Genomic DNA, 27097 nt, shown 5'->3' with positions numbered 1-27097 from the left:
GGATCTCAACTCACCCCTATAAGGTTGGCTAAGATGTCAAAAAGGCAAAATTACAAATGTTGGAGAGTATGTGGAAAAATGGAGACGCTAATACACTTTTGGTGGAACTGTGAACTGATCCAACCATTTTGAAGAGTAATCTGGAATTATATCCAGAGAATTATAAAACTGCAAACCCTTAGACCCAGCAATTCCATTACTAGGTTGGTTTCCAAAAGGATATCAGGGTAAAAGGAAAAGAACTTCTAGGATGCAAAAATATTTATGGTGGCTCTCTTTGTGGTGGCAAAAAACTAGAAATTGAGAGAATGCCCATAAATTGGGGAGTTGCTAAGCAAATTGTGGTATATGATGGTGATGGAATATTGCTGTGCTTTAAGAAACAATGAACAGGCTAATTAAAAAAACAACTTGGAAAGAACTACTTTGGATCATGAATAGCAAAATGAGTAGAACCAAGAGAGAAATATATACAGCTACAGATTTAATATTTGAAGAATAATTTGTGTGTATCACCTTCAAAAAATGGAAACATAAAAACATAATTGATACATAAATGTATGTCTCTGGGATGATGCCTTCTATAATGTTGGGAGGGGAGGAATGGGCTGAGACATTTGTAAATAAATGCTATTAATAAAAAAAACTATGATGACAGCAGAAAATAAAATAACTTTCAAGAGGCCAGTAATAAAATATATGCAGATTTTTTAGGGTTCACAGTATAAGTGAAAATTCAAACATTTAAGTGAAATGAATACCTAGAAAACAAATGATTATAGCTCTGTATTGACATGAAGAAAATTATCTTGTCCAACCAATTTGTAAGAAATCCAGCCATGGCAAACAATAATAATATCTTTGGGGTCAGTTGAGAAATTATGCTAGTGTCTCACGTTGGAAAATTTGTGAACAAATTTATTATAGAAGACTGTATAACCATGGGCAAGCCCTCAACTTTTCTGGGGCTTCCTTTCATAATGTGCAAAATGGATATGATAATAATACTTGCATTGCCTTCTTCATGAGAAGAAGCATGGCATTGTGAATAAAAATCCATCCATGCATTCAGGAAAACCTGGATTTAAGTCCTCTGTCAGACATAAACAAATTATTCTATTGCTCAGTGCCCCTAACTGCCTAAGACAGAAAATTACAGAGGAGTTTCAGACAGGAGTGATTCCCCATGTCCAAAAAGAAACAAACAATAATACATAAATCACATTCTTGTGGTGAGGATCAAATGAGTTATTTTCATAAGGTGCTTTTAAAACAGTGTGCCATATAAATCTAAATGTTTACTGCTTTAGCTGCCACTAAGAATTGGATAAATTATGCATCATATATGATGCAAAGGTATTGGTTCTATCAGCTTTTTCCTCTAAGAAAGGGACATAGACCTCGGTCCCATGAGACATATGAAAATCTTGGATGGGTTTCATCTCTAATGTCCAAGTTTTACAGATGTACAAGTGTCCCAAGATGTCTATAATTTCCCCTCTTGTCTTGTAGTTTCTACTTAGCACACTATTCAGATATTCTTAAAAAGGACTAAAGTCCATAATTGAGGAAAACAATAGGCTCTTGCCAAGGTTATTCCACTTGTTTGTATTATCATTGATAATTGCATTATCATTAATAATACTTGAAGTTTACATAGGGCTTTAATGTTTAAAGTTCTTTCCTTGTAATAAGAGGAGCTATATTGTATAATAAAAAGTAGTATACTACATCTTGTCATAGGAAAGGCTTGGGTTTAAAGTCCATCTCTAAAATTTACTAGTTGTTTGACTCTAGAAAAGTCATCTAACCTCTCCATGCCTTAGTTTCTTTATTTGTAAGATGGGGATAATAGGACCTATACTACCTATCTCAGGGTTTTGAGGCTCATGTAAGACTATATAGTTATGGTCCTGAACAAATAATAAGCTTTTATTATTAACAATTCTTTGAGTTAGGCAGTGCAAGTATTATTATATTAATTTACAGAGAAAGAGATGGAAACATATGCAGGAAGTGACAGAGTCAAGATTTGAAACAGATCTTCTTAATTCAAGAATTAAACAATCGGTAAGGAAATAAGTTTCAGAAAGTTGAAAAATTTTTATGAAGGAGAAGATAATACCAGATGGCAAGGATACCCAATCACCAAATTTCTCTTGTGCTAGCAACAAGTGGAGTATGTCTATGGCGAGTATTCACATTTTCTTCAACAAGTCTTATTACTTTCAAATACTGACAGAAGATTTAGAACACTGAATTTAAAAAGTTCTGATGTCAGTACGTCTTGATTTGGGAAACTCCCAGGTGTGACCCCTCTTTGTCCAGACTTTAGCATTTTCCAGAATCCTAGCCTTTCAAGTAGTTAGCTAGTCATTTACTTATTCCATCTACATAGTGGACTGACAACTCTTCACATGAAGAATGAGCCCGATTCTTTTTTTTTTTTTTTATTAAAATTTAGTTGATGTGTCATTTGCTTTCTCATTGATTAAAAATACTCTAAGTTTGTGGTGACTTCTGGGTTGGAGACCTCAAGATCATCTTTGAATATTCACTTCCAATCAGTTGTAAAGTTCTGTTTCTACTTTCAGAACATCTCTTATATATGCCCCTTTTCTCTGACACTGTCACAGTTCTGGTATGGGCTCTTATCACTTCATGCTTAGATTATTGCAATATCCTTACTGATAATCTCTCTACCTCAAGTCTCTTCCTATTCCAGTAGATCTTTCACTCAGCTGCAAAGTGATTTTCCTGAAGTGCAAATATGACCACATCACCTCTATACTCAATAAACTCCAGTGGCTCCCTATAATTTCTAGAAATGAATAGAAAATGCACTGTTTGATATTTTACACTTTTATAAGTTGGCCCTTTCTTGTTCTTTAGTCTTCTTAAATCTTACTTTCACTATACACTACTTTCACTATACACCCTAGACCACTTATGGTTCCTGGGATGATCTTAATAGTTCATTTGCTTCAACCTGATGTTGTTTCACTGGTTGTCCTTCCTCACTTCTACCTCTTGGCTTCTCTGGTCTCCTTTTAAACTCATCTCAAATCTTATCTTCAATAAGAGGCATTTCATACTAATGCCTTCCTTTTGAGATTACCTTCCATTTATATTGACCCTTACTTCATAGAAATGCTATAAGGTTGAATTAAATTATCTTAAATTATCATGTGATTAGACAACTTTAGATATTTGAGATTGCCTTCCATTTATACTCTCTATGTTAATAGGTATGTATTTATTTAAATGTTATTTCCCCAAAGAGAATGTGAGCTCCTGATCCAGGGATTATGTTTTTAACTTCTTTTGTATTCCCAACATTTAGCACAATGCCTGGTGTAGAGTAAGTGTTTAATCAATTCTTGTTGACTGACTGATTGACTAATGCAAATAATTACAAAGCTGGCCATATTGTGAGCTTAGAAATAGAATTGTTATGATGTATCTAATAATGTTGGAGTCAATGCAGAACCATTGGAATACAGATTTTCAATAGCAAGAATTGGTCATCAAATTTATATTGCAGAATCACTGGAACAGATAAATGCTCATATATCTGTTAATTTAGGCAACCCCTACACAGGCAAAGGAAAATATGCAAACTACATTAATTGTGGCAGTTAGTACTTCAAGATAATAAAATCCAAAAAATTATTTCCCATTTATTCATCAGGAATTCTCCACACATGTGTAGAAGAGAGTTGTGTGTAAAGATTGTAAAGAATGCCCTTGAGTCCACCTGTTCAGGTGTTAGTTTCAGGGTTATGAGCTGGTACTTGGACATATTTTGGTCTAAAAGCAAGAGAATCTCTATGAGATCATCTGAGAATACTGGGAACATGGAGGACAGAGCCAAGGAGAGTCTTCTTTGTTTGTTTTCCTCTGCCTCTGAGCTAAAACAGAATAGTGGAAGATCAATTAGCAAACACAAAAAAGCTAATTTAATATTGAAAATTAGTCATCAGGAATGAAACACAAGGATGTTGATCTTATTCAGAGATGATATTATTCCTGAAATCACATGCTAAAGCACTTAAGAAGCTTCAAAAAACAGGCAAAATTCTACATTCATTGCTTTCTACCTCTCTTCCCTGTATTTGGGTAGACTGAGGGGCTGATTTTTGTCTGAATGTCCTCAAGGTGAACTGAGGCAGTTTGTAAAGGAAGGGCTCTCTAGAGATCCCAAAAGCAGCCAACAGAAATATCATAGCACAGATCAGGACAGAAAGTAATCTCCCTTTAGCTGAAAAGATAAAGCCATTTCTGGTTGTTGTTATTGTTTTTGATAGGCAAGTGACAGGGCTTTCAAAGAAATAGTTGATTATTGGGAAGGAAAAATATATTTCTTTTTCTTCTGATGGAAATCTGTGAAGGAGAATCCAAAGGCATAGGCAAAGGCTATTAGGTGCAAGATAAAGTCAAGTCAGCAACAGAGCATCACATCCAAAATCATGAAAAATACTGAACAGGCAGATATTAGTCCTTCACTGATAAGCTGGATTGACAGTTAGGTCTGGTGTAGGAAAGGCCCCTTGAAGTGTTACTAAGTAGTTTTGAGCAAGTCTCTATATGTCTCTGTGTGGAGGATTTCTCATTTATCATCCATCTGTGTAATTTGGAAAAAAGGAAGAAACTGTATGGCTTTGAAAAATTTCACTTGACATGGAGAAGGACAGATTGCTGATATCAGAGAAGTGCCAGTCAGTCACAACAGCCAGGAAACAAGGCTAAGTGAGGGGGTGGGAGGGAGGAGAGGGATGGAGCATTTTGCCACTACAATTCTCCCGGGAGAGAGAACTATTAAAGAGACAAAAGACAGATACTGCACCGAAGAAACAATAAGATGAAAATATCATAAAGAACCCTAGTGAGCTATAACTCAGCAATGTAGTTTTGAGTGGATGGGACAGAATTCAGTGTTCTTCAAACTCTTGGAGCCTGGGGAATAAAGCCCTGAAAAAAACCAAAACTGAACCCATTTGCAATGGTGAAATCACACAGACTAGGTGTTAAAAATCTGACATTCTAGTCAGATGCATCACTTTGTCATTGATGCATGAAAAGCCCAGAAAAATCTTAAGAGGAGGTAGTCACCTTACTGTGCAAAAGCACTGGATTTGGGGTCATCAGACCTGTGCTCTACTACCTACAGCTTTTGTGACCTTGGACAAGTCCCTTACCTTCTGGGTCATGGTGGGGGTATGGTCTCAGACTCTTCATATGTAAAAAGAGAGGCTTAATTAAAGTTCTTTCCAGACCTGACATTCTTTGTCTGTCTCTATATGCCAGCTGTTGGTACCATAATTGGTATACTTCATGGAAATGCTATAAGGCTGGATTAAGATATTTTAGGTTATTTTGTGACTAGGAAGCTTTAGATATGCAAATGCATGAGAGATCTGTGATTTTCTCAGTGCAAGCAACTTCCACATTCAACACTAGAGAAAAGATGGAATTTGCCCTGGGTCACACTGATTTTTGCAGGGCAGACTATGATCAGGGAATCTGGACCTGTGACTAAAGAAAATACTACAAATTCACGTCTGTAATCTTAGTGGAGCTACCTGAAGCACTGAGTTCAGTAATCTCCACAGGGAACTTTTAGGTAGAATGTCAGAGGAACATTTGAACTCATGCCTCCCTGTCTTTGAGACAAATTCTTTCCATCAAACCTCTTTTTTCATTATGTTTCTTAAGTGTGGAAGATTTGTACATTTATCAGTTTAGATAATTCTTAGGATTAGATCTTTTTAAAATTCAGCTCAATAATCTATCTGTTATTCAGTAGATCATTTAGTTGCTCCAGGCATTTAGATGTTAAGTGACTTACCCAAGGTCATATATCTCATATCAGATAAAAGACTTGAACCTGCCTTACCTAAAGGCTACCTTCCAGATCTGACATAATTGGTATACTTCATGGAAATGCCATAAGGATGGTTTAAAATATTCTTAATCTTATGTCTAAGAAGATAAGATTCTTCCTTTGGGGCATCCAGGTGGTAAGGTGGCTAGAATGCTGAACATGAAGTCACAAAGACCTGAATTCAAATCTAGACTCAGACATTTACTAGCTACGTGACCCTGGGTGAGTCACTTTGTTCTATTTGCCTCAGTTCTGCATCTCTAATATGAGTTGGAGAAGAAAATGAGAAACCACTTCAGTATCTTTGCCAAGAAAATCCCAAATGGGGTCACAAAGAGTCATACCCAACTGCAAACAACTGAACAACAAAAAATTGAGCTGGAGAAGGAAACGGCAAACCACTCCAGTATCTCTGCCAAGAAAACCCCAAATGGGGTCATAGAGAGTTAGACACAACTGAAAAATGACTGAATAACAACATTCTTGACTACCTGCTATGCCAGGAAGGTTCTATAAGAAATATTGTATAAAGTATGAGAATCATAAAACATTATACAGCTTCAGTTATTGGGATAGCAGCACTCTTTCACTTAGTTCTAGAGTTTATGATTTGATAAACCTCTGTACCATATCATATACTGTATTGTGAAACACTGACAGGAATATACTAATGTCATACTTTCAGGCTTTGTCACTGAAATTGGCCGGTGGTAGCTGATAAATCATATTTTTCTTTGATGTTTTTTTTTTTTTTTATCTTTCGCCGATTTCAGTTCTGGTTAGCTCAGAAGCTAATATGGTGATTTTTTTTTTATTAGAGCATGATTTAGCAATTTCTTCTCTATTATGAAACCTTTGAAATATGAAAGTTTTTAAAGGCACAGATACCTTACTCAATGTGAGAAAGAAGATCTGAGTTGCTTTTCTGAAATATAACCACGCTAGTCCTCAGACTGTGGTTGAGTTGTGGGTGAAATGCTAGCTGTGGTTGGGTAATTAGTTTCTTATTTAGAAACAATTCATTTCAATCTCCTGTCAGATCTTTGGCAAAACGATTTTTAACAATGTAAGTTTTACTCAGGATTTCTGCTTTCTTGACTGGAATGTCTTGAAGCTTCACTGTGAAAGTTTAGCTTCTCATTAAGAAAGAGGAAATTCTATATACTTGTTCTTTGTCTTCCCTAATGAAGCTTTCTAACTTTCAGTAGTCACACGTCTGTTATTTTAAGATGCTCTTTTAAAAGGCTGAAAAAAATAAAGTCAAAATCAGCAACTTTAATTTTTCTTCCTGTCGTCTTCAGAAATAGGAGAGATGCTCTCTCTCTCTGCAAAGGGAAAGAAGTGAGTTTTCTGGAAGTTATGATGGTCTGCTCAGCATCTTAGAACCAGCATTGATTCAAATTCACTAGGAGGGATGTTCCATTAAGCCTTGCATGAACAGCAGTACCAGGGGGAAATAATTTTTGTGCTGGAGGAGTGAAATTCTCTGTTTTTTTTTTTTTTTTTTTTTTTTTTTTTTTTTTTTTTGTGAAAGATACTATTTGCCATGTTCGTGTAGACTGTGATGTTAAAGCAAATCACCCCATCTTTTAGGGAGAGGATTCTTCATCTTTAAAATAGGGCAATTGTAATTGATGCTTTCCAGGTCCTTTACCAGGTCTCATGTTTTGGGATCACAGCTAGTTTCTAGGTGGCATATCTGTTCTACTGATAGCACATTCAGCCTTCAGTGTCTTTGTATGATGTGTAGCCTATGAGTTCTAGATGTGGGCTTCTTTGTGGTGATGGGGGTTATATACATGGAACAAACTCTAGATTAGATATTACATCAGAGATATTATATCCCATGGAAGAGAAAAATAATACTGTCCAAATCATATGCGCTGATTTTTATATAGAATACATTGTAGTTCTATTCGGAGACCAGGGGCTAGACTATCTCGATGCCTTACTCCTGCTTGAATACTTGTTTGAGAATATTGATTCATGAAATGTTACTTAAATAGGGGTAACATTTAATGTGCACACACACACACATACACACATTGAAAAATTAACCTCTATATTTTTAACTGAAATGATGGTATATAAATCATGATGATCTTCCTTATTATCTCCAGGATCAAATGTAAAATTCTTTGTTTGGCATCCAAAACCCTTTGATAACTAGTTCTCCCCTACTTTTCCTTCTATACCTTCTGGGATTCAGTGACCCTGGCTGCCTTGAAGTTCCTCACAAAATTTTGTATCTACAAAATGTTGTCTTTTTAAATGTTTCCTCCTCATGCTCCCTCATCTCTACTTCTTGGTTTACCTGGCTTGCTTCATGTTCCTGCTAAAATCTTATCTTCTTTGAGAAGTTTTACACAGAGAAAAATTTGTCAAATTCATAAATTTTGGCATAAATTTGGCACAAAAATGGCACAAATTCTGAGTCATTCCCCAGATGACAAATGGTCAAAGGATGAGAATGGACAATTTTTGGATGAAGAAATCAATGCTTTATATAATCATATGAAAAAAAATGCTCTAAATCACTATTGATTTGAGAAATATAAATCAAAACAACTCTGAAATATTATCTCACACCAATCAGATTGGCTAAAATGATAAAAGGGCAAAATGACAACTGTTAGAGAGAATATGGAAAAATGGAAACACTAATTAATACAATGTGGATAGAACTATGAATTGATCCAACCATTTTGGAGAGCAATCTGGGATTATGACCAGAGTTATTAAAATGTGTACCCCTTGTAACTCAGCATTTAGGTTTGTTTCTTAAGGTGATCAGGGGAAAATGAATAGAACCTATATTTCTAAAATACTTATAGCATTTTTCATTTTTGGAACAAATAACTAGAAATTAAAGGGATGCTTATAAATTGAATAATGTCTAAATAAGTTGTGGCATATAATTGTGATAGAATACTACTGTGATGTAAGAAATGATTAGTAGGTTAATTAAAAAACCATGGAAAGACCTATCTGGAATCATGAAGACTAAAAAGAGCAGAACCAAGATAGCATTATATATAGCAATAGAAACAGCATTTAAAGAAAAACTTATATATGTCTACCTCTAAAGGAAGAACTGATAAATAGAAACAAGTAAGACATAGTTTTATATATACATATATCTTTTTGTCAAATGATGCTTTCCCTAGTACAGGAAGGATAGGAAGAGAGGGAGATACCTGGGAACATTAAAGAACAAACAAATTTAATGGAAAAAAAGATGTCTTTCCTTGCCCCCCTTAATATTAGTGCCTTCCCTCTGAGATTATCTCCAATTTTTTCTGTATAAATCTTATTTATACAGTTGTTTGCATGTTACCTCTCCATTAGATTGTGAGTTCCTTAAGAGTAAAGTCTCTTTTGCTTTGATTTGTATCTCCAGAAATTATCAGGGTATCAGGAACACAGTAGGCACTTAATAAACTTTAATTGACTGGATGACTAATGCCAATTCATGTCATGCATTAGGCATTTTATCTGTTAAAACTTTGATGAGATTTAACTGACTAACAAATAACTTACTACCCAAGCCACGTTTAGATGGATACTCTTCTTTTGATTTACCAATTCATTAACAGTATTTACTGTAATGTTGCATTAAGTTCAAAATGTATACTTGCTTCTTTGTGTGATGAAATATATGACATGAAGTATTTACAAAGCTAGAAAGCTGCAATCTGTGCTCATCTTTGTCATCTGTGAATTCTCAGTAAGTGGGAATATAATAAGGTCTTATACATCTGTGCAGAGTAAAGGTCTCCATATTTTTAGAATAAAAAGATCCATTATATTCAGAAAACATACAGAAGTAATTAATTTAACCTGAATCCCAGAAGATAAATCATAATAGAGTAATGTAAAATATATGTGTAATATAGAATATAAAATATGTATTCACACATGTATATAAAAATACACACATGTGTGTGCATGTGCATGTATATATTTTTCACTTATGAAAAATAGAACTCCAAGCCAAATTGTACAATGCTAAGATGAAGAGTATGTACACACGCACACACATACATATGTATGTGTGTGTGTGTGTTCAGTTGGAGGGCATGGGCAGAAGTAGAAAGAGAATACATGAATACCCAGTGAATTGAGATGAGTGCATATGGCCAATGGGGAAATATCAGATCTAAACTGAATGGGAAGATGATTTCCTCAAATAAGTTGTGGGATGGTAAGTAATCTGTCTCTCACCAAACATGGCTATCTGATTGAGTACATTATGAGAGTTGATGTCTGCTAATATTTCTTTCATATATGATGAAAATGACCTTCAATTGCAATTAAATGAAATCCTGGATACTTTTATGAGACCCCAGTTATCTGGGTATAATAGACTTTATTGAGTCAAGTATAATTAGCAGAATGTTATCACCAATTGCCTACAACTCCAAAATATAGATATAAATGGACACCATGCTCTCTCTACGCCTTAATCAAACCCATCTGGAAATGGAAATCACGAAACCTATAGTCTTTTCTCTATCCTTGCCACACAATAACTTTTGGACACAGATGGGACAGGAAGAATGAAGGTTGAACACTGATGGGACAGGAAGAATGAAGTAAAGAAAGTGATTCAACAAAGATGAGTGGACAAATAAAGTCCAAACTGGTTCCTTGTTTCCCTTCTAGGGTAAAGCATTTTAGGGTAAAATAAATGTTATTACCGAATATATTTTTTTCAGACTCATGCTTTCTGAGTGAAGATATTTAATTCAAGGTCTTATTTTACTTGATTTGAAAACCAGTGCCCAGACAAACTTCATCTCCATATCAAATACTGATATAACTTAAATGATTTCAAAAGGAGCTACCTATGTGTCAGTATGTTATTATGGTTATACCTATTATTGGGGTAAGCAATATGTGTGTCTTCATAAAACTTGTGAATTTAGTTCATTTACATCTCTAATGAGAAGAAACAAACCATTCCTTCCCATTATGCATACTAGTATTGTTTAAGTTACTTATTTCTCTTTCCATCTTTGAATTTTATCTATGTATGTATATATTTCTCTGTCTCTTCCTCCCTCCCTCTCTCAGCATCTTAATTCAAAAGCAGAAACAACACCTGCTTGGAAGTTTGGAGATCTTGCTCTTAGTTCTATCACTAATATGTAGCTATTTGCTACAAATGACAAACCTATGCATTTCTATGCATTTCAGTTTGGAGTAGATCTCTAAGGTTTTTATTTTTTTAAAGACTCTAAACCCACTTTTTCAATTCTTGAAAGTGAGAGAAACACCGAGTATGAAACCCACTTTATTCAGGAGGAATCTACATTGCCTTAGAGTTTTTTTAATAGAGGTCAAACTTGAATTCAGCACAGAGTCTTGGGGAAAGTAGTTATAGAACATGATTTCTGAATCCTAGCTAATGCTATACTGATTTCAATCAATATTTGACATCACCGACACAGAAAAATTCATACATAGGAAAACTTTGGGAACTGACCTGTAGTTTTAACATTTTGAAATTATTTGCAACATTTATTCTTTACTAGAATAATGAATTGGTTATAGTCACATAACCATTAAAAAGACTAAAGCAATACTTGATTGACTGAGTCTTGCTATTCCCTGAGGACGTTATTGCGAGAATGAGAATTTATATTAAGTGGGTCTGTTGCTCAAGTTAGAGCCCTACATGGCTTTCTTTGGATTCTTAGTAGAAGACTAGTTCAACTTCTGGAGATTTTTTAAGGCTAGAAAAAGGTTATTTCTAGAAAAATTTCCCAGAAGGCTAATTCCAGTTTTTCTTGCCTTTGGGGTTGACCATTGTTCATCCGTTGCTGGGCCTTTAACACATTTTAAAAATGACTTTATAGTGATCCAAAAATTTTGAGGCAAGGGAAAAACCTACCAAGAAGTTATAATTGACTTTGGTTACTGATGCAAAAGTTTAACATTGAGAAGTAAACCCATCTCCTGATTAGCTATGGGTTGAAGATTGCCTGAAGAGTTTAAAACCACAAAGAACTTCAAAGTCTCATTTTTAGGTATTAACTTCAGGTTTCTGTCCTCTAAACACTTTTCATTAGCACTGTTAAATTCAAATTGGCTGCTTTAATTTTACCTTCCATGGACCTAGAGTCATGAAGACCTGAGACTGAATCTTGACTCAACAGAAACTTAGTTGAAGTTGCTCAATTTCTCCTGGTTTCATATTCCGAAAAACGTGGACAATAATACCTGCTATATGTGCCCTCCAGGGTTGTTGTTAAGCTCAGAAGAAATAATATGGGTAAACTGCTTTGCAAATTTTAAAGGACTATTGAAATATCAGCTACTCAGTTGGCAAATCTTTTGTTTTTCCTCTATGTCATCTCTTTGATTTGTCCCTTTCTTTACACACTAGTATTTTTTGGGGAGGGGGAGCAGGAGTGGATGATTGAAATAGACTCCCAACCTCAGACCTCATTTCTTTCTAATCAATTCTCTAGACAGCCACCAAAGTAATTTTCTTAAATGGCAGGTCTGACCATGTCACCCACCTATTTAATATACTCCAATGGCTTCTTATTCTTTCTGGAATCAAATATGAAATCTGTTTTTGGCATTTAAAACACTTTATTATCATGCTTTAACCCACCTTTCAAGGCTTTTTGTATTTTACTCTTCTCCATGAACTCCATGGTCCCAAAAAACTGGCATACTTGAAGTTCTGCAACATGATGCTCCCTGTCGGGGTCTTTTCCTCACAACATGAATGCTTGCCCTTTTCATTTACATTTCTTGGAGTTTCTTGTTTCTTCTAAGAATCAGATCAAGAACCACCTTCTACCTGAAATTTTTCCTGTTCTCCCTAGTTACTATTCCCTTTCCTTCCAAAATTATCTTGAATTCATTTTGCATATATATATTCTACATTATTATGTGTGTACACATTCTCTCCTTGATTAAAATGTAAATTCCTTTAAGACAGGAAATCTTTAACTTTTGTCTTTGTATCCCCAGTGCTTAGCACAGTGCCTAAAAGGTAGTAAGTACTTAATAAATGAGTGTTGATTAATTGATTATGATTCAATATAGTCAAGAGTCAATACTTATTATGTGCCTAATATTATGCCATTAATATTGATGTGAACAAGAGTCTGTAAAAATTTGGAAGAATGGCCAAAGAAATAATAGAAGCAAAAGGCTTCAACAAATTGGCAAACTAATAACCAATGCTTTAATCATTGTCAGGTAACATAAAGGATAAGAAAACACTTCTCTCCACTATATTTACATTGAAAACTTAACACATAGGGAAGGCATTTTGAATATATCTTGACTCTTGCCCTGAAAAATACTTCTGTTTAAAACAATATTGGGAGAAGGCATAAATGTGCCCTATGAGAAATGAGCAAAGCTTAGCCATGAAATAAGCCACAAAAATCAGTAAAGCACAATTTATTAACTATTGAGGAAGAAAGAAGCACCAAGTCTAGAAGTGGCCAAACTTTTGTGATGACCCTATGAAGGAGAAGCACTGTGGTCTGATGGAAGGAATACTAAATTTGGAGTCTGAAGACCTAGGTTTGATTATTGGCATTTATTACCTCTTTGTTTTTTTGGATTAAAGAGGCAGTCTCTTAAAGTCTCATTTTCCACATTTTGAAAATAAAGATAATTACACTTGTTATCTCCAGGTTATTTTGAGGAAGCACCAACAACTTCTCAACTTCACAAGTATTGCAAGAGGTAAGAGACCCCATCCTTTGGAAATTAAGTCAATGGATTTCCATTCAATATAGCAAGTATTTAATGAGTCTACCTGGTACTAGGCACTAGGAGCTGGGAATGCAAATATGAAAAAGACAGCTACTGGAAACCACATGTACCCAAGTAAGTATATTATATGTCTATATGTATTTACATACAATTATTTTTTTTTTGATGGAAGGGAGAATCACTAACAACTGAGTTGATCAGGAAAGGCCTCCTTTAGCAGTTAACATCTGAGCTATTCTTTGAAGGGTACTAGAGGATTTGATGAGGTGCTGGTGAAGAGAAGATTCCAGATCAGCTTGTAGAAAGACACAAAGGGGAGAGATGAAGTGTCCAGGGCAGTGAACACCTAATAGGTTAGTTTGGCAGGAACACAGAGTTCATGACTGGGACTAATGGGCAGTTGGTCTGGAAAAAATATGTTGGAGTCAGGTCTTTAAATGTCAAACAGAAGAGTTTATATTTTATCCCAGGGGCAACTAAAGAACCTCTGTAGCTTATTGGTCAAGGAAATGACATGGCCAGACAAGCAATTTAAGATTTGAAAATTTGCAAATGGGATTTCTCAAAGGTAAAAATGTGTTTAATTCCTTTAACAAAATATTGACTTAGTATTTAACTTATGAATATTTTTTCTTTTTTTTAAATAGAAAAGTACCCATCCTAAAAATTAACCCCTAGTGATTTCTTTTAATTAACATCGAGTCTAAAGTATTAAACTAATAAGAGAAAGTCAAAATAGAGTATCCTAAAATGCTCAGAGATTACTCTTTTTAAAAAAAGAGCTGTGCATGAAATTCTGAAGAGTTATCTTGTTAATTTGATGGCTTCACTAAAGTAGCAGGATTCAGTGACACGGACCTTAAGCTAAGAATGCTTATTTGTGGCTCCTAATGGAACATTTAAGCTTTGAAGGGGCAACATTGAAATGAAGGACACAATTCTTGAAATTACTTAGGGACCATCTAAATATCAAATCCCAGAGGAAAAAACAGGACCTATTTTGACATAAATGACCACCCACTCCCAATTCATGTTTCTTAAAATCATCATAAACATTTATTAAGCACATACTATGTTCTAGGTATAAAGAAAAGCAAAAGAGCCTCTGCTCTCAAGGAACACACAGCCTAAAGGGAGAAAATTTTCTAAAAGGAAACTGAATGCATGTGGGGAGTGGGTGGACAGTGAAGCTGTTTTTAGAAATCAACTTTACCAAATAAGTGTTCTTTGTTGTACTAATCTTCCTAAGTTATTTCCATTGGCTGTAATGAATCAATGAATGAATGAAAAATGTTTATTAAATGTTTACTATATTTCAAGTACTAGAATTCTGAAGTTTCTTTGGACCAGCTCTACTGGCCATTTCTTATATACTCCTAGCCTTTTGATCCAACAAATGTATTTTTCATCAAATTCTTATTAAGCTGAGCTCTGTTTTTCATTTCTCACAGTTTCTGATCTAAAATGCTCTAGTATTATTTAAAAAATCCTTACCTTCTGTCTTAGAATTAGTACTCTGTATTGGTTCCAAGGCAGAAGAATGTAAAGTCTAGACAACTGAGGTTAAGTGGCTTGCCCTGGGTCACACAGTTAGGAAGTGTCTGAGACCAGATTTGAAACCAGGTCCTCTCATCTCTAGAGCAGCCTCTCTATCCACTATATCTCTATCTTTAGCCACATCACTGCCCCTAACTATCTTTTACAAAAATCCAATTTGTTACTGTTACCTGTATTGCAAAATTGCTATTTTGTTGAAGTTGGAGGGATGGTGGTTTTTGTATAGGGCATGGTGGATTTGTCCTTTAACTTGGTCAGTCACCATGAACTATATAGGACTATGTCCCAGGCACTCTACCAAACACCTTCTTTCCCTCAAAATCTTCAAACACATAAACTTTTCAGAAGACTCATGTAGTGTGTATAGTATGCCTCCCTCAAGAGATGGAATGACTGGGTACAAAGTGCAGAACTTAAGAGTTAGGAGAAATCTGGGTTCAAATCTCGCTCCAGAAATTACTAGGCATATTAGCATAGGTGATTTGGCTTCATTTCCCTGAGTCCTTATTTTCTCATGTAAAATAGAGATGATACCTAATACTACTTCCTTTATAATAATTTTGTGAAGATTCATTGATTAAGGGTATGCTGAACTCTTTGTAAATCCTTAAGACCTAGAAAATTTTTATTTTTCCTGAATGGTATTGAATCACTGATCCTTAGCTTAATGTATATTTCAACTTATGTAATCATTGAGTTTTAAAGTTGAAAGGGCCTTCCATATAACAGAATCTAGTCCCAGCTTTTCAGTTTTTAATAAAATACCTGAGACCCTGAAAAAAATAAGCCCAAGGTCACAGATGGTTATTGAGAGAACTGGGATTAGAACCCACATATTTCAACTCCTGTGGTAGTACTTTTTAAATTTCTTTTTGTATATCCAGAAGTTAGCACAGTTCCTGGTGCATGATAGATGCGTAATAGATGTTCATTTATTAATTGATTGATTATGCTACATTGGATCATTGATAGTTTTCATTTATCTGGGTCCTGGTATGTTCTTCCCTCTATTATCAAATATTCTGAGATAGGTTTCTAATATTAAGGATCAGAGGAACATAAGTTATAGATTTACAGTTGGAAGGAAATTTGGAGATTATTTAGTTCATCCCCCTCATTTTACATTTGAGAAAAACAAAGGCCTAGAAATACTAAATACTTGTCGCAGGGTTACCCAGGTGATTTCAAAACCAGAGCCCTTGCCACTGGACATGCTTCCTTTCCTATATAAATAAAAACAAATGACCACCTTTTGCATCTTCCTGATTCTTCAAGTAATATATCCACTCTAGTATTTGCATTTTATTTCAACATTTAAGAAATTTGTGTTGATCACCTACTATCTATAAAGCAGAGGGCTATAAAAATGCCTGCAAGGATCTCATAGACTAGAAGTAGAGATATATACAAACAATTACAATATAGAATAAACTGTGATTAAGGCAACTGAGACATAAGGACATTAGAATTTAGAGTCATGAGAAATAACTTCTGTCTGGGGAGTAACAGGAAATTTTTTTTGGGTGAAGTGACATTGAAATTTGACTTTAATGTCTTGGCAAGATTTCAACAGATGGAAATGAGGGAAATGCTCATAGCATCAGAAAGATTAGAGGCATATAAATGGAAGAGTGAAGGATATGTTTAGCAAGGATAAGTAGTCCAACTGGGATGAAGAATAAACTATATAAAGGCTAGTAGATTGAGATAAAGTTGAAAAGCTAGTCTGGTGTCAGATTATGGAGGGTCTTGAATGACAAGCTAAGGAGTTTGAATTTTATTCAATAGGCAACAGGGAGTCATTGATGGTTTATAGGCAGGGGAGTGATATGACCAGGTCTATACATTAGAAAGATTAATTTGGCAACCATTGGTGTGCAAGATAGATTAAAGGGGTGATGACTGGAGTCAGAGTGCTGAGTTAGGAGGCTATTGGAACTGTCAAGGTGAGAGATAATGAGGTCCTGAACTAGAATGATGGCAATGAAGATGGAAGGGGGGCAGTTTGGAGAGTTTGCAGGTAGAATTAACAAGATTGAAGACTTTGGGGGAAGAGAAGAAATTCTTCTCCTGTCCCATATACAAACTACACACCAGCTACTTCTGTCAAATGCGGATTTTACAATGCAAGCTAAAATATAGGCAACATACAGGAATTCTTTTGGGGGGGAATGAAAAAGAGACAGTTATGTGGAGGAATTGATTGAAAGAAAGTGACCAGGCATGAGTAAAATTTTAAATTTGAGTGACTATGAACATAGTAGTACAAGTAATTGAAATATGGGAGTTAAGAGGAAGGGCATGTTTTAGGTCAGAAGAAAGGTTCATATTGGAAATATTAAAGTTTAAGCTCCCCAATAGGAGATCAAATCAGACATATAAGGCTATGTAGTAAGTAGCTAAGGAAAATATACAAATAACAAGTAATTTAGTACTTAATTTTTAAGATATTATATATGTATTATCTTATTTAATCCTCATGGCAATCCTGTGAAGCCAGCAGGGCAAGTACTTTTTATCTTTGCTTGACAGATGAAGAAACTGTGGTTCATGGAGGTTGAGTAAGTCGACTATCTAGTAGGCATAGAGCTGGGAGTTGAACCTAGGTCTTTGGTTTCTAAAGCCTTTCTCTTTCCAGGTATCAAGACCGTTATATGTAAGATATTGCAATTGTTTAGGTTTAGAGGATGCATCATTTAAAGATCAAGAGTAAAGAGGCGGGAACTGAAACATATGATTTTCTAAATATATACAAAAGAAGTCTATCTATTCCTAAACCTAATCCATCAGCAGTAGACTTTATCATACAATAACTTGGTGAAATGAAGCCAGTGGACACTTTTCTTCCCATGTACCTTACCATCCCATCCCATCCCATTTCCTTCAAATAGCTAAGTCATAATTTGAAAGGAAAGTATGATTTTATTAACGCAAAATGTGCATGTGTGAAGCATGTTTATTTAGTAAACCAAAAACCCAAAATGCATACAAAAGGAAAAGCAAGGGGGGATGTTTAGCAATTCAAAACATTATGAATTTTGCAACATTATAAACTGCATGTAAATATCTTTCCTTAACCTAGAGTGGAGTAAAGCAGCAATAGTCAATGTACCCTCACAAAAGCAGTATCAAATTCAAAATGTACTCTTGAGACAAAACAAAGGCCTCTAAGAGGAATATATTGGGAGAGACAGTCTTGAACCATTGACACCCCGTGGGAGTCAATATAGAAAGATACTTTTAAATAAAGACTGATTTTGTAATTTGACAGAAATGGATATAAGAAAGGTAAACATAACTACATTTACAATGACCAATAATGTGTGTCACATAGATTTATCAAAAAAGATGTGAGAATAGAGGGGAATATTCAAAATGACGATGCTTTGACAAAACAATATTTTGAAAATTTACATCTTCCCCATCTCCATCATATACCCCCTTGTCAAAGAAACTCAGGATAAGAGAGGGCATGAGTTTATAAACTTCACATTCGAAAAACTATAGAATATAGCTTATTTTATAATATACCCAATACATAGGTATATAATATATACAATAATATAACTTATGCTTTTTATTTTTTTAAAGTATTACATTTTTATTTTTCCTGGCCACATTTTAGAAAAAGATTACAGGATCTGTTGGATACTAACCTTTATCTGAATATAAGATTTATTGAACATAAGGATAGTTGGAGCTTTCAAGAACCATAGAGTTATTTATCAATTTTTTTCAGGCTCTTTTTAATAAATAGTGTGAAACTATTTTTAATTAATAGTTTTAAAAGCAGTATATCATCCTTTCACAAAGGTCAACTTCTATTTGATTGCTCGTTATAAGCAAAAATGGAAAATAAGTTTATTTATTTATTTATTTTAGGCAACATTGTAGGTATTTTCTTGTGATGATGAATGGTCATTGTGTTTTAGGGCTCCCCAGGGATTAAAATCTAGAGAGAGGGCCATAATTGAAAGAATTACAGAATATCTAAGAATTCTAGTACCATGCCTTATAAATCACAGGGGTAGATGCCCTTTTCCAAGTGCTTCTGAGTTTTCTTGATATGAAGAAATTAACAGATGAAAATGAAATGTAAGCCATTTCTAGGTGAACCATTTGGAATTCTATAATAGTATTCTCAGTATATTGTCCATATTTTTATGGCCTCAGTTAAAATGCAGGCAAATCTTCACATTCTCATGCCTATCTTATTTGCATCAGCCTCCTGCCTAGTATTTCTAATATTCTCATCACCATTTGTTGCTCACAAACCTCACTGAATCCATCTGGAACAAAGCTGCCAGGATAATCTTTTGCAGACATTATTTTCTAAATGTCTCTCCCAAGATTAAAACTACATTGACTCCCTATTCCTATTCTTGTCAAAGCTTAGCTTCTCAATCTATGTGCCTGGATCCTCTGTCACGTTTCTTCCTTTCTCTGCCCCTCCTTCAGCTAAACACTCTCAATTTATCTAGACTACTTCATGTTGGCCAAGCTGGTCATCTTTCTGTTTTTCCACCTGTACTCACATTCCCTAAATATTGTTCCTGTTTCTCTGCTTTTGCTCAAGCTGTTCCCACTCCAAGGTTTCATTATCTTTTCTCTTCACATATCTATTTCTATAATTTATTTAAGACCAGGACTAATTTTCAATCCCTTTGAACAATGCTGCAAGGTAAATATGGTGATCAATTTCCCCCTATAATTCATTTCATCAGCATTTACATTAGTATTAAATTAGTATTAAATAGCACACTTATTTTTGTTCAGTTGTTGGGTCCCATGCATATCTTTCCAATTGCTAATTGGATTATTCCTTCTGCAAGAGCTAAAACTATGCCTTTTTAAAATTATTTTAAGCTCTTGGAAGGCAAGGATTACATTTTTGCATCTCTGTTGGCGACTAGCACAGTGCTTTTCACATTGATAACTTTTTTGATAAATGCATCCTTATGGATAATGCAACACATAATAAAATACTTTAAACAGAAGAGGTGTTCAATAAATACTTGTTGAATAAATAAATGATATAGATTGGTAACTCTCTCATCATAACAGAAAAATTGAAATGTGACAGTTGTCTTTTTCCCAAAGCAGGCCAGCAGGATTCTGATTAATTATATTCATTATATGTATGACAAATAAATAGAAAACTACATTTAACTGTTAAAATATTTTAACTAGTTTTATGGGTTCTACAGTAGATGAAAATATAGTCATATAAGATCTGGGTTGGGATGATTGCATCTTTCAAATGATATTAAGAAAGTTTTAGTGCTACAAAATTTCAAAATCAAGATTTCCTCTAATCTTCAAGAGTTTGGGGTTCCTTCCATTTGAATTATTTTTGTTATGAAGGAATTAATATGTAGTTTTAACAGAGGAATTTAGAGTTGATTAGATTACAAAAACTCATTGAGAATTGAAGAGAATGATACCTTTTGATTATTGAATGCTTGCAATGCAATATTAAAGGGTTGACTAGCTTTGTAACTTTGAGTCTTTGAGTTTACCCCTCTGAGCTTCATCATCACATAATTAAGAATTTAGATAATATGATTTCTAAAGTCTTTTCAAGTATTAAATTTATGATTTCAGATGTAGAAAAAGGCTTCTGGTCACTTTTCCTACTCCCTCTTCCAATCTTATAACAACTTCAGTAGCATCAAAGACTTCTGATATTTAAATCAACACTTACTATTTCATATTATGTTTTGTATCATAGTGTAGTGGATAAAATATTGGAATGTGGGATTAGGAAAACATGGATTTTCATCATACTATAATGGATTAAACATTGGGACTTTAAGTTAGGAAAAAAACTTAGGTTCAGATCTTACCCTTAGATACTGTAATTTTGGGGCACTTAATCTCTCTGGGTCTCAGGTTTCTTATGTTGAAAATGAGAGAGTTTGAGTCCATTTCAGCTCTAAATATATTATATTATGAATTAGATACCCCAGAAGTATTGACTGTGTTAGGCAAAAGTAAGATGAAGTAGAGGTGGTCTAGCCAAGGCAATATAATATTATTTTGAAAATAGATTATATGCTGGACTACAGGAACAGTGGGACCTTAAAATTATATATAAAATCAAACTATGTTTTTAGCATTTGAACTTCATTTTCACAAGTATAAAAATAAGTACATATTGACTACATATTTTTATAGTCTGTAAACATCTTAGTCTTTAGGTGGTAGATAAGTAGAAAGATATTATTAACTAGAATTTAGTAGCAAGTCATATTTATGGTAGAATTACTCCCACTGAAATTATATTCTAAAAGAGGAGAGACAAAGTTTTGGTAAAATCCCACTTCTTTTTTAAACAGTCATCATCACTAACATATCTCTTCATGTTTTCAGAATGATTGTTTGTTTATTTTATTCAATGAAAGAGAATGAGATGGCCATAAAGCATTACACAAGTGACTAGGTCATCACCATGAACTTATTCATGGCTTGTGGAAAACAGCATTCATACAGTGCAATGGATTGAGTGAAACAAATGCATGTCCAATGCAGTAGCAGTACTCTTTCTAGCCCTTTCCTAAGGACAAGATAATCATCTAGGTGATGGCTTTGGACATCATTTGACCATTGAGATCTTTTTCTTTATCATAAAGGATAGAGCATTCTTACCTCTAGTATTGAAAGAAAAACTCTGCTGTAGTAAACTAGTTCTCTTTTTCCTATAGCTACTGGAAAGTTTCTGAGAGTCTTGATACAGAATTTTTATGTTGAATAAAAGCTGACTCTTTGGTAGCAAACCATCAGAACTCAGACAATCTTGGGCACACAATGCCATCATATTAATTAAAGACATATTTTTGATGCTCTCAGTTATATCTTTAAGTTCCAGTCCTGACTTGTAGGCTATCCTAAATGCAACTAGCCATGGAAAGAGCAATGTTCTTCATGATCCTTGACAATAGAGATTAGAAGTCAAGAAAGTAATAGGTTAATGGGATTTAGAAAGAAAAATAAAATTTGTTTATGTTTTAGGTGGAATTTATACCTAAAAAGGATAACCTTACAATCATGACATTCTATAGTAAGTGAATACATGAGAAAATATGGTTTGCCACAAGGACTAATAATTATGTTATAAAGTAAATGAAGTTTTGTTTTATGGACATCTGATTATCAAACTTACCTTTGCATACACTAACTATGGAGATTAATTGAAAGTGCTTAAAATACTGGTTAAGTAGTACAAAACTTTTTTAAACCAACATACAGACTATTTTTATGCTAATCTAATAGAGATGAGGTCTATAAACAACATTCCTTCTTTCTTCACCAATATAGACCCTTTGTATAAGTAATTTGGCTGTTATTACATTCCAATTATTAAATAAGTCTGTGTGAAACCTCTACAGATCAACAGATGACTTCACTGTCATTTGGACATTAATAGCTACATGCTAAATGGAATCATATTTCTTAATCCAATGGAGAATATTTTGGCATAACAATCACTTTCATGTACCAATATGGAAAATAACTGGAGTTGCATGTTAGTATTGAATAAGTATGGAGGGTAGCTCATACCTTAAATTCCTCCAAGATTTTGTAACTTTTCCCATGATATTCACAGAAGTTTTTCACTTCTTTGCATTCAGGACAGCATCCATTGTGTTCCACTTTAGTACATTTTGGGTGAATTTTAGGGCATTCTGGTTGGTCACAAACAGGTCCATCCAGAGCACAGACACATGGACAGTTGGAATGCCCTGGGAAAAAACGTTCTCCCAATTTGTATACAAAGCCGCTGTCATCCACACACCCTTTCCCTCGATAGTCATCAAAGATCAGATTGTCATTACTCGAGGCCTGGTCACCTTCATCAGCAGGGTAGTCTTCATGATTGATGGCAGCTGGGGTGACCAAACCAGAGATTACCAACAGAAGTATGCAGGCTTCATGAATAGGAAGAGCCATCCCCCTCCTCAAAGACTTCTGCATATGGTCCTAATATTAAATATACCCAGCTGCTTCCATGGGAATACCGGAGGGGTAGGCTGAAAACAAATATTTAAAAAGAATAATTTGACATATTAAAAGATAATATAGTCAATTAAGGCCATGTTCTCAACCTGTTTAATGGGATTGATATAATAATTTTAAAATCCCAAATAAAAGGAGTTCAAACAAGCATCTACTCTTTAGTTTGAGGAATAGAGAATAAATCTTTAGCAATATAGTAACTAAAATTGATCCCTTCAGGAATTACTTTACCCAGGAAATTTCAGTTTAGGTTTAGCACCTGGATTTCATACATTACTTTGACTAAGATAGAGAGATTTGTTTCCTAAGCCATGAAGAGATGAAATGATTTGCCTCTGATTAGTTACAAGAAGTTCAAAAGAATTTCAGTGCACAGTCTCTATTATCCTTAAACCTTGGCTCTTTCCACTGTTGGATTTCAGATATTAAATAATTCAGTATACTACAATTGAGATATTGGTGTGAGAAACCTAAATCAGAAAGTAATGGAGTAAAACTAATAGTTGAATGTAAGTTTTAATTATGTTGGAGGTAGTAGAAAAGGCCCTTGACCATCCTTTCTTTATGCTTACAAATGAGGTTTTACAGTGGTCTACTAATAGGTTTTTAGCAATAGACATGTGTCTTGGTTTTAAAAAGCAATCAGTAATGAAACTCACACCTCTATTCCACATAGGAAAGGGAAAGAAAAAAGTGAAATCATGGAAAATATTTTTTAAAAAGCCTTGGGAAAATGCATTATGTATTGCTGTCTATGCCTTTATCTTCCTCAGAAGCTAAGCTACTAGAGGGCAGGGGAGATTCCTTTTACATTATACATAGTATCTAAAATATGATTTGCATTTAGTAGGTTTGTTTTTAAAAACTCAATGCAAATGGATATATCCATTTAATCTTCTCTGAATACATAACTTTTCCCAAATGTATTTTAAAATCTTGGGTTTAATAACCACTCAAACTGATTTTAGTTAATTTTTTAAAAGACTGTAATGAAATAATTCTCACCATTACAAAAATACCTATTTAAGTTGGCAATATTTACCATACTAACTTAAAATAATATTGCTATTAACTAGTGTCTGAAGTACTAAGGATACCTCATACTTTAATGTTCATATTGAATAACTCACAGAAGTCATAAGGACATAGGGGAAATCTTAACCTCTATTAAGGAAATAATATTTATGGAAGAGACTTGTCATATAATGTGTTTGCAGATGGCATGAAGAATATAAATAGAAAATTTTCAGTCCCTTTGTGTCATTCATGTTTGAGTTTTTTCCAAAACATAACCAAAAAATGACAATCCACTTTTACTCAGTATAAAATGTGTAATGAATACTTAAAAAATTGAAATGCATTTTCATGAAACTTTTGAATAGGTATTATATTAAGTTATGCATTTTTAGTGAGGCATGCAGATTCTGTCAATAGTAAAATGGAAGGTAATATATTTACTCCCTCTTCCTGAAAGGGGAATGCTCTGTGTTATTAGGATTCTTTGTGGATAATGATAAGGAGGTGAATCTCCTTTAAAATATGTCAAAAACAATGAGTCATGACAGAACAAGAAGATGCAAACCTATAATCTTACTAGAGAAGCTTTAAGAGCCTATTGACAAAGCATTTTTTCCTAAATGATTTATAGTGGTACCAAACATTATGCAAGCCTTTGAAAAACATAAGCCTATTTTACTAACTGTAGGATGAATTGACAGATCTTCCACATATTTAGAAAGTTTAACTTTGAGAAAAAGGAGCTATTGTGCTTCCTAGTAGCATTCCTCTACTATCTGTAGCAACATGCAAGATAAGCCATGTCAAATTCACACAGAATTCTGCTATAAAAAGACATAGACAGATCTGGTCTATTCATTTACAAGCTACAGGTAGGCAGTAATTTACCATGCCATGGCCAATATAAACTTAAATAGAAATAAAGGATACAATTCAAATTTAGAATGAAATAGTAAGCATGTTTCTAGCATGAAATCTATTTTATATACCTTGTTTCTCAATGTAGGCATTTAAAACATAAAGTTCTGAGGCTGCCTAATAAAATAAAATTAAAAGCACAGCAGTCATCTTGATAGGTTGGATGCTGTATGACAATTTAAGACTCCATTTATTTAAGTGAAAGAAACCTTTTTCTCAAATAAGATGTTTATGTAAAGATTCTAATAAGTAAGCAAACGCTGCTACACTGAGATCACCCCATAGCTGAACTTTGAAAAAAACCACATTTGATAACAAATGACTGCATCTAATCCTTTGAGAAAACAAATGCAACTTGTGCTAATAATGTATACTTACCTAATCAGTATGGAGGTTAATGGTGGTGGTAGGGTCACAGGCCAGTATGAACTACAAGGTTAGATGTGTTTTAGTAAAGCAGTTCCTCTTTAATTACCCGAAGAATACATTTTTTTTCAGGGATGAGTTATAGGCAATCCCTTTTCTCTGCCTCCCATTTCAAAACACAGTAAAGAGGCAGTCTCCCGCCCTTCCAGAGAGAAACACAGCAGACACACATAAGAATTAAGCTTTGGATCAGTGTTCAGAATTCAAAGCAAGCAGCAATGCTGTCTCGTCGAAATCCAGACTCTCGTAAGTAGAATCATGTTGAACTTATTTTTAGGATTTTCTCAGCTCCTTCTATGAAATTTCCCAATTGATTACATTTCTTCTAAACACGAGATCCTTTGCACAGTGCTTGTAACGGCTGTAGAGAAAGGTGGTTTGGTTAGGATTTCAATACCACAAAAAGCAACAGTATGCTATAGCTTAAAGCCAGCTCCGCCTGAAATACCCTCCGCACCATCACAATATGCGGCTTCGATCACCTCTAACAACAGAAAATGCTTACAGTGGACGCGAAGCAAAGGAGTAACTTTAGCTTGATTTCTGCATCACAGAAAGCAGTTTGCACAGACTGCTGCTTTGGAGCTCATTCTACCGGCAGCCGGGATTTCTTCAGTACCACGGACAGCGCCAACAGCTGGATTCAGCGCGCCGCACCGCACAGTGCCAATCTCCAGTAGCTCTTTTTAGCCAGTCTTCAGAAAAAAAAAAAAAAAAAAAAAAAAAAAAAAAAAAAAAAACCAAAAAACAAAAAACTAGAATAGAGCGTTTCTCTCTTTCTAGCCGCACTTTTCCCTATGCCAGAGATAGATGCATGATTAAGGGGAGAGGTTTCCTACATGTGAATGTTACGTATTTGCATTGGATCCCCCTTAAGCCTCCCCAAATCAATGTCATTATACATAATGCATTCTTGGACCGGCTGCAGAGATGTGTTCCACTCCGTAAGTTCCGGAAGTGCCTTGTATCTAGATTTAAGCCATCTGCAGTCCCTGATTATTATTAGGAGATGAGGCATGATCACTGCCAAGGCATCTTTGAAAATGAAACCTCACTGTTGGTATTTGAACCTCTGACTGCAGAAGGACTCCCAGTGCTGCATGATTAAACTTCAGATCTTTCTCCCCAGCCTGGATTTGGTAAAAAGTAGCAGAGTTCTTGTGGCGCTTGTTCAGTTACATTAAAAACCAATCTCTTGCAATTCATCTAGTTTGTCATTAGGCGTCATTGTAAAGCTATTTCTCCCCTACCCCAAAGCAAGGCAGCGTCTTCTCTAAATTCTTATTAAAACGGGGGTGGGGGGAGGAGCGGTAGGGAACAAGGATGAGAGGAAATAACCCGATCTCAAATAAATAAGCAGAAAGTTTTAATTTTTATTGGTGACAGTAAACACAACGGAGTGTATCCGTTGCATGTTATCAAGCGAATATTACCTTCCAACATATTTAACTAGTCGTTTACCGGCTTGGAGCTTTAAAAGACATTCTCAGCATAAAAGTGAATGCCCTCTGCAGTGTGAGATGCTGATTT

General features: G+C 34.6%; 1 protein-coding gene across 1 annotated transcript in view; it reads right to left on the bottom strand.

The window, feature by feature from the left end:
• Positions 1–23164, bottom strand: part of VWC2L (von Willebrand factor C domain containing 2 like) — a 169795-nt gene extending 146631 nt beyond the window's left edge. Inside the window, exon 1 of the mRNA XM_044667519.1 lies at positions 22751–23164. Within this exon, the coding sequence (XP_044523454.1) occupies positions 22751–23164 (414 nt within the window). The remainder of the gene's footprint in view (positions 1–22750) is intronic.
• Positions 23165–27097: the final 3933 nt, after the last annotated feature.

This window comes from Gracilinanus agilis, chromosome 3 (genome assembly GCF_016433145.1).
Source record: "Gracilinanus agilis isolate LMUSP501 chromosome 3, AgileGrace, whole genome shotgun sequence".
NCBI classification, from domain to species: Eukaryota; Metazoa; Chordata; class Mammalia; order Didelphimorphia; family Didelphidae; genus Gracilinanus; species Gracilinanus agilis.
Note: the sequence above shows the minus strand (reverse complement) of the source record. Positions and strands in the feature narration are given on the sequence as shown.